This window comes from Chiloscyllium plagiosum, chromosome 29, assembly GCF_004010195.1.
Source record: "Chiloscyllium plagiosum isolate BGI_BamShark_2017 chromosome 29, ASM401019v2, whole genome shotgun sequence".
In the NCBI taxonomy this organism is placed as follows: domain Eukaryota; kingdom Metazoa; phylum Chordata; class Chondrichthyes; order Orectolobiformes; family Hemiscylliidae; genus Chiloscyllium; species Chiloscyllium plagiosum.
The window spans coordinates 38088165-38097024 of record NC_057738.1 but is presented as its reverse complement, the minus strand read 5'-3'; the positions used below and the strand labels follow the sequence as shown (position 1 = coordinate 38097024).

The 8860-nt window shown below is 43.0% G+C and overlaps 1 protein-coding gene across 2 annotated transcripts in view; it reads right to left on the bottom strand.

Annotated features, from left to right (window-relative positions):
* Window positions 1-3605: 3605 nt before the first annotated feature.
* The window catches only part of LOC122564534 (phosphatidylinositol-3-phosphatase SAC1-like), a 66355-nt gene continuing 61100 nt past the window's right edge, over window positions 3606-8860 (bottom strand). For both annotated transcript variants that reach the window (XM_043719585.1, XM_043719586.1), the window contains one exon: window positions 3606-5079. In XM_043719585.1, coding sequence (XP_043575520.1) covers window positions 4943-5079 — 137 coding nt within the window. In that variant the 3' untranslated portion in view covers window positions 3606-4942. The remainder of the gene's footprint in view (window positions 5080-8860) is intronic.

Genomic DNA, 8860 nt, shown 5'->3' with positions numbered 1-8860 from the left:
AATCCAGAGAAAGTATATTCCTGTTAGAGTGAAAGGAAAGGCTGGTAGGTATAGGGAATGCTGGATGACTAAAGAAATTGAGGGTTTGGTTCAGAAAAAGGAAGCATATGTCAGGTACAGACAGGATAGATTGAGTGAGTCCTTAGAAGAGTATAAAAGCAGTTGGAGTATACTTAAGAGGGAGATCAGGAGGGCAAAAAGGGGACATGAGATAGCTTTGGCAAAGAGAGTTAAGAAAAGGGTAAGTAGGAGAGAATAAGGCACCTCTAAGATCAGCAAGGCGGCCTTTGTATGGAACTGCAGGAGATGGGGGAGATACTAAACGACTATTTTGCATCAGTATTTACTGTGGAAAAGGACATGGAAGATATAGAATGTAGGGAAATAGATGGTGACATCCTGAAAAATCTCCATATTACAGAGGAGGAAGTGCTGGATGGCTTGAAATGCATAAAAGTGGATAAATCCCCAGGACCTGATCAAGTGTACCACAGAGCTCTGTGGGATACAACAGAAGTGATTGCTGGGCCTCTTACTGAGATATTTGTATCATCGATAGTCACAGGTGAGGTGCCAGAAGAATGGAGGTTGGCTAACATGGTGCCACTGTTTAAGAAGGGTGGTAAGGACAAGCCAGGGAACTGTAGACCAATGAGCCTGATGTCAGTGGTGGGCAAGTTGTTGGAGGGGAACATGAGGGACAGGATGTACATTTATTTGGAAAGGCAAGGATTGATTAGTGATAGTCAACATGGCTTTGTGTGTGGGAAATCATGTCTCACGAACTTGATTGAATTTTTTGAAGTAGTAACAAAGAGGGCAGAGCAGTAGATGTGATCTATATGGACATCAGTAAGGCGTTCAATAAGGTTTCCCATGGGAGACTGGTTAGCAAGGTTAGATCTCATGGAATACAGGGAGAATTAGCCATTTGGATACAGAACTGGCTCAAAGGTAGAAGACAGGGCTTGGTGGTGGAGGGTTGTTTTTCAGACTGGAGGCCTGTGACCAGGGGGGTACCACAAGGATCGGTGCTGGGTCCACTACTCTTTGTCATTTATATGAATGATTTGGATGGAAGTATAAGAGGTATAAGTTAGTAAGTTTGGTGATGACACCAAAATTGGAGGTGTAGTGGACAGAGAAGAAGATTACCTCAGAATACAACGGAATCTTGATCAGATGGGCCAATGAGCTAAGAAGTGGCAGATGGAGTTTAATTTGGATAAACTGATGTGCTGCATTTTGGGAAAGCAAATCTTAGCAGAACTCATACACTTAATGGTAAGGTCCTAGGGAGTGTTGCTGAACAGACACCTTGGAGTGCAGGTTCATAGCTCCTTGAAAGTGGAGTCGGAGGCAGATAGGATACTGAAGGCGGCGTTTGGTATGCTTTCCTTTATTGGTCAGAGTACTGAGTACAGGAGTTAGGAGGTCATGTTGCGGCTGTACAGGACATTGATTAGGCCACTTTTGGAATATTGTGTGCAATTCTGGTCTCCTTCCTATCGGAAAGATATTGTGAAACTTAAAAGGGTTCAGAAATGATTTACAAGGATGTTGCCACGGTTGGAGGATTTGAGCTATAGGGAGAGGTTGTATAGGCTACAGTTGTTTTCCCTGGAGCATCGGAGGCTGAGAGGTGACCTTATAGAGGTTTATAAAATGATGAGGGGCATGGATAGGATAAATAGACAAAGTCTCTTCCCTGGGGTGGGGGAGTCCAGAACTAGAGGGCATAGTTTAGGGTGAGAGGGGAAAGATATAAAAGAGACCTAAGGGGCAACTTTTTCATGCAGAGGGTGGTACGTGTATGGAATGAGCTGCCAGAGGAAGTGGTGGAGGCAAGTACAATTGCAACATTTAAAAGGCATCTGGATGGGTATATGAATAGGAAGGGTTTGGAGGGATATGGGCTGGGTGCTGGCAGGTGGGACTAGATTGGGTTGGGATATCCCGTCAGCATGGACGAGTTGGATTGAAGAGTCTATTTCTGTGCTGTGCATCTCTGACTCTGTGCTGATTAGGTGGAGTAGCCATGGGGAATGCAAGGTTATAGGGTAGGGGAGTGGTGTGAGTGAAATGTTCTTCAGAGGGTTGGTATGGACCTGATGAGCCAAATGGCTCCCACACTGTAGGGATTCTATGAACTTGTGTAACAATAATCTGGGTTCTTTATTTGAAGATGAGACTATACATAGCCTCCCAGTGAACATTGTCTATGTAGATACACCTGAACTTTGGAGCTGTTGCTCTGTTCTGTGCACAGTACATGGGGTAAGACATCACATTCTGCCTAAGAGTCATAGAGGTGTACAACACAGAAACAGACCCTTTGATGCAACTTGTTCATGCCGACCAGATATCCTAAATTAATCAAGTCTCATCTGCCAGCATTTGGCCGATAGCCCTCCAAACTCTTCCTATTCGTATACTCATCAAGATGCCTTTTAAATGTTATAATTGTACCAGCCTCCACCACTTCGTCTGTCAGCTCATTCCATGTATGCACCACACTTTGTGTGAAAACTTTGCGCTGTTGGACAGTAATTTAAGCTGCACCCCCTTAAATGTACATCACCACAGCAACTGCCGCAGTGCAGATCAGGAAAATGAAGTGTAGCTCATTACAGAAGTTATACACTGCTTCAAGTGAGAGTGGTTCGTACAGGTATTTAGAAAGTTGCTGAGCCAGCAGAGTTAGAGTTCAGTTGGCAGATTCTGCAGAGCTGCTGCAACACAAATAAAATATTTCCGATTTCCAGCACCTGCAGTAAGGACTGAAAGGTAAATGAGAAAAACAGAAGTGTTAACTATTTTTCTCTCTCCACAGATGCTGCTGAATTCCTCCAAATTTCTGTTTTTTAAAACATAGTTAATATTGTTTCAATTGGATGGATCAAAATTTCTGACCAAGGCTCTTCAACTCAAAATGTGATGACTATTGGTGTCCTGTCAGATGCTGGCAAAACAGCATTTTCTGTCCTTAGCTGGCTCTTCTGAAATTATTAGGATTTTAAAAATATACAGGATATAGAACAAAAGATTTGAAAATAAGAACTGCAAATAAGATTCCTGGTGAAGCGCTTATGCTCAAAACGTCAATTTGCCTGCTCCTTGGAGGCTGCCTGACTGGCTGTGCTTTTCCAGCACCACACTGGGCGGCACGGTGGCACAGTGGTTAGCACTGCTGCCTCGCAGCGCCAGAGACCCGGGTTCAATTCCCGACTCAGGCGACTGACTGTGTGGAGTTTGCACGTTCTCCCCGTGTCTGCGTGGGTTTCCTCCGGGTGCTCCGGTTTCCTCCCACAGTCCAAAGATGTGCAGGTTAGGTGAATTGGCCATACTAAATTGCCCGTAGTGTTAGGTAAGGGGTAAATGTAGGGGTATGGGTGGGTTTCGCTTCGGCGGGTCGGTGTGGACTTGTTGGGCCGAAGGGCCTGTTTCCACACTGTAATCTAATCTAATCACTCTCAACTCTGATTTCCAGCATTTGCAGTCCTCACTTTCTCCCAAATGAACATGACACCAAGTCTCTTCACTGTACAGCACAATGAGTTAAAGTTTATGTTGTGAACAAAATAAAAACAATAAAAACATCTTTATTTGTATACCACTTTATTTATTACTCCAAAGAAAAGGAACATAATAGAGTAGGGCAATGGAATGGAAATAGTTGGAAAACTGATAAGAGTTTACTTGTATAAATAGAAGTTGCTCCCAGCCCAGTTCCCTATGTACTTGACCTAATGTCTTCCGACAGATCCTATAGTTTCAATTCTGAAAGACAATTCTTGTTCTCAATTTGCAAAATACACTGATTGAATTGCCCTCTATAATCAGTGATTGCACGACAATTTAAAGGCATTTTGCAAATTCATTGCTCTGTTCTAGTTTTAAACCCACTTTTTACATTACTAATAATGGAAAAGACAATAGCATTCATCATCATATAAACAATTGAAAGTGGATTTTCAAGGTATTAAAAAATATGAATGGATAAACGAGGCACTGTTTTGGGGGGTGAATATCAGGTGAATCTGAGTGCATTGTTTCCCAAAAGCAACAAAAGTGAGAAACAAGTCCATTGAGTATTGTGACAGCTTGATAATGCTCAAATATAATACTTCAAATGGAAGGGCTGCACAAGCAAATATCAAACTTAGGCAAAAAAGCAGGACTTCAATTATATAATTATACTGTCATTAAATGAAAATAATACACAACTCAGGAGAAACAAATATACAGTTGATTCTGTAACATAATACAAATTCCAGGTTTATCTAAAACTCACTGTACAGTTTTGCATGTAAATCAAGGCCCCTTTACCCATTATGTTGCAGACAGGCGTGAAAGCAGTTTCAGATTTAAATGCTGGACTGAAAGAACTGAGGGCACATGGCAGGTTGATTTCCAAACTGTTCTACAAAACTTTTAACTCAACAGCTTCTAGAAACAATAACTCATTCCACACAAATGTTACCGCTCTGTCACTATTTCATGATACCTATATATATTATATATACACACACACACACACACACAAACAGAGATGAGCTGACTGGAATAATAACAGGCTTGCTGGCTTTGAACCGTTATCCTGTGTGAAAAGCCCCCCACCACCCCCCCCCGGGTTTATTTGTACATTTGTTATTGGTCATCAAATAGGAAGATCACATGAGCAGGAAATGTTTCTAACCCTTTTTATTTCACTAGTGTTGTTCCAAAAATCGTCCAGAGTTATCAAGGAAGAGAAATGTTTGTAATAGCTGAGACTGAGTGATCCAACACCAGCTGGAGATCACAACCATTAGCTCCAAAGTTAGAAATCGATCGTTTTAAAAAGAAAACACCACAGCATCTGGATGTGAAAAGCAGGTCAGAAGATCCTCCACATTTGCACAGAATCTTGGTTGCCAAGCTGCTTTCCACATGTACAAATTCAGTCCATCTTTTCTTTCTGAACCAGCTTCGGTGCATCGACAAACTCCTTGCCGTTGAAGAGAATGATGGCAGCAGTCCCAAAACTTGCGCTCCCCCAGAACAGCACATAGGCCAAGGTCTCTGTCCAAGTGTCACCTAACATCACAGCCAGAGAAAAGTTCAAACTATTGAAGGACGGTCATCATAGAATTCACAGTACAGAAGGAGGCCACTCACCCACTGTGTCTGCACCGGCTCCCAAAACAGTTACCAATTGGTCCCATTCTCCAACCCTATCTCTGCAGCCCTCTAAATTAATCACTTTCAAATATATATCCAGCTCGCTTTTGAAACCTCCGATGGAATCTGCCTCCACCACTCCCCCAGGTAGCGCATTCCAAATCCTAAAAGTCTTCAGCAAAGAAATGTCTCCTTATCTCACTCCTCGCTCTCTCACTGGCCATCTTGAAATAGTTACCCCTAGTTACTGACATACCAACCAGTGGAAATGGAATATCCTGCTTCACCCTGTCAAGGTTGTTCATAGTTTTGAACACCTCAATAAGGTCACCTCTTGGAATTCTCTACTCCCAAGAGAATTAGCTCAATTTCTCTAATCTTATCTTCTCTCATTCCAGGTAACATTCTCGCAAATCTCCTTTGCACTCTCTCCAGGGCTTTAACACCCTTCCTTTGCTAAGGTGCCCAGAAAACAATAATCCAAATGTAGCCTGATGAGTGATTTGTACAGGTGTAGCATCACTTCCTTGCTTGGGGTGGCACGGTGGCTCAGTGGTTAGCACCTGCTGCCAGGGACCTGGTTTCGATTCCAGCCTTGGGTGTCTGCCTGTGTGGAGTTTACATATTCTCCCAGTATCTGCGTGGGTTTCCTCTGGGTGATCCGGTTTCATCCCACAATCTTAGATGAATTGGTCATGTAAATTGTCCATAGTGTTCAGGGATATATAGGTTAGGTGAATTAGTTAGGGGTAAATGTAGAGTAATAGGGTCGGGGAATGGGTCTGGGTGGGATACTCTTCAGAGGGTTGATGTGCACTTGTTGGGCTGAATGGCCTGTTTCCATACTGTAGGTATTCTCTGATTCTACTGTACAGACAGAGAATAATATCTGTAAACCCAAGGATCCCAGAAGCCTTTTAAACAACTATTTCAACTTGCCTGAGCACCCTCAGAGAATTATGCACATTAACCCCAAGGTCTCTCTGTTCCTGTATTCCCCTCAGCGTTAGATCATTGAGGCTTGTTTTGTCTCTCTGAGTTTCTTCTACCAAAGCGCATTACCTCACGTTTCTCTGCATTGAAATTCATCTGCCAGTGTCTGCACATTTGGTCAAAATTTTAATGTTCCTCTAAAGTTTCTCAGTGTCATCCTCACAATTCACTATTCTCCCTAGCTTACTCAACACTCACCTGCAAACTGTTCATGTAAATCACAAAAAGCAAGGATCCCAACAGTAATCTTTGGAGAACACCACTTTCAACTCAACTCCAATCTGAGAAATACCCTCTGTCTCCTGCCTTTTAGTTAATTTCTAATCATTGCTGTCACGGATCCATCAATCCCAAATATTTCTAGGTTGCTAACCAACCTATGTGACAGCATATCAAATACTTCCTGCAAGTCCAAATCTACACCGTCCACAGCACTACCCTCACCTACTGCCTGTGACACCTCAAAACATTCATTTAAATTTGTCAGACATGACCTACCCTTGACAAAGGCATATTGACTGTCTCGTTTAAATTATTTTTCTCTAAGGGTATATTTACCATATTCCATATTACAACCATCAGTTTTCCCTCCACTACTGATGTCAAGCTGACCAGTCTATAAATTCCTGAGCAATGGATGTAGGTTTGCTCGCTGAGCTGGGAGGTTCATTTCCAGACGTTTCGTTACCCTACAAGGTAACGTCTTCAGTGGGCCTCAGGCAAAGCAGTGTACATAATTCCGGCTTTCTATTCATATGCTTGGGTTGGTGATATTTCCTGCTGTGATGTCATGTCCTGTTCTTTTTCTCAGGGGTGGCAGATGGGGTCTAACTCTGTGTGTTTGTTGATAGAGTTCCGGTTGGAATGCCGTGCTTCTAGGAATTCTCGTGCATGTCTCTGTTTGGCTTGTCCTAAGATGGATGTGTTGTCCCAGTTGAACTGGTGTCCTTCCTTATTTGTATGTAAGGATACTAGTGAGAGGGAGTCATGTCGTTTTGTGGCTAGCTGCTGTTCATGTACCCTGGTGGTTAGTTTTCTGCCCGTTTGTCACATTTCTTGCACAGTATTTTGTAAATGACATTAGTTTTGCTTGTTGCCTGTACAGGGTCTTTCAAGTTCATTAGCTGCTGTTTTAGTGTCTTGATGGGTTTGTGAGCTACTACAATGCTATGAATAGAAAGCAGGAATCATGTATACTGCTTCGCCTGAGGCCTACTGAAGATGTTACCTCGTAGGGCGACGAAACGTCTGGAAATGAACTTCTCAGCTCAACGAGCAAACCTACATCCAGAAACTCAACCTGAACTACAAATCTTCTCAAAACTCAAAAATTCCTGAGCTATCTTTGCCCCTTTCTTAAACAACAGTGTCACATTTGCAATCCTCCAGTCCCCGGCAACTAATTCTATGTTCAGAACATCCCGGACAATTCCTGTCAACAGCTTCACAATTTGTTCCCTTACCCCTCTCAGCAAATCCAAGATACATCCCATCTGGACCTGGCAACTTCTCTGCCTGGGGTGCTGCCATTTGAAGGGTTGCAACAGATTTGAATTACGAGCAGCCAAAACTCAAGGGTCTACTTATTGATTAACAGATTTACAACCGAATGGCTGAGCCTAATCAAATGTGATTAACTACAGCTCCAACAATGGCCTCCTTCATTAACAATGAATCTGAGGAAACCTGAAAATATTCATGTCATCACATTGCAGTCCCGGTATGCTGCACCCAGCTTCCTTCCCTTATTGAGAACAGCACATATCCATCTTGTCAAAGCAAACAGGCCGAATCATCAATAAACCTGGAACTGAGGAGGCAATTAATCTTTCACCCTTTTCAAGTGTTTCGTTTGTTCCTTCCCCATAAAACTCAATGACATTTTATTTCTGACTTGCAAAAGGCACAGGTGTTACCTAATTTATCCTGAAACTCCCACCACTACCCTCCCACTAAAAGGGTTTGTGTGGCCTCTCAGGCAGGAGACCAGGATTCGAGTACAACGGGACCTTGATCAGATGGGCCAATGAGTGGCAGATGGGACTTTAATTTAGATAAACGTGAGGTGTTGCATTTTGGTAAGGCAAGCCAGGATAGGTCTTATACATTTAATAGTAGGGCCCTGGGGAGCATTGCCAAGACAGACCTCGGGGTGGAGTTGCAGGTAGACAGGGTGGTGAAGAATGCATTTTGCACGCTTGCTTTCATTGGTCAGAACATTGAGTAGAGGGGGTTGGGCATCATGTTGCAGCTGTACAGGACACTGCCGAGGTGACTTTTAGAATACTGTGAATGATTCTGGTCACCTTTCTATAGGAAGAATGTTGTAAAGCTAGAGAGGATGAAGAAAAGATTTACAAGGATGTTGCCAGGGTTGGAGGTTTGAATTATACGGAGAGGCTGAACAGGCTGGGGCTTTCCCTGGAGCAGTTGAGGCTGAGGGGTGGTCTTATAGAGGTTTATAAAATAATGAGAGGGATGGGTAGGGTAAATAGCCAAGGTGTTTTTCCTGGGCTGGGGGAGTCTAATCTTATAGGGCATAGGTTTAAGGTGAGAGAGGAAAGATTTAAAAAGGACCTGAGGGACAATTTTTTCACACGAGGGTTGGGTGTGTATAGAATGAGCTGCCAGATGAAGTGGTTGAGCTTGGTATAATTACCACATTTTAAAGGCATCTGGATGGGTATATGAATAGCAAGGGTTT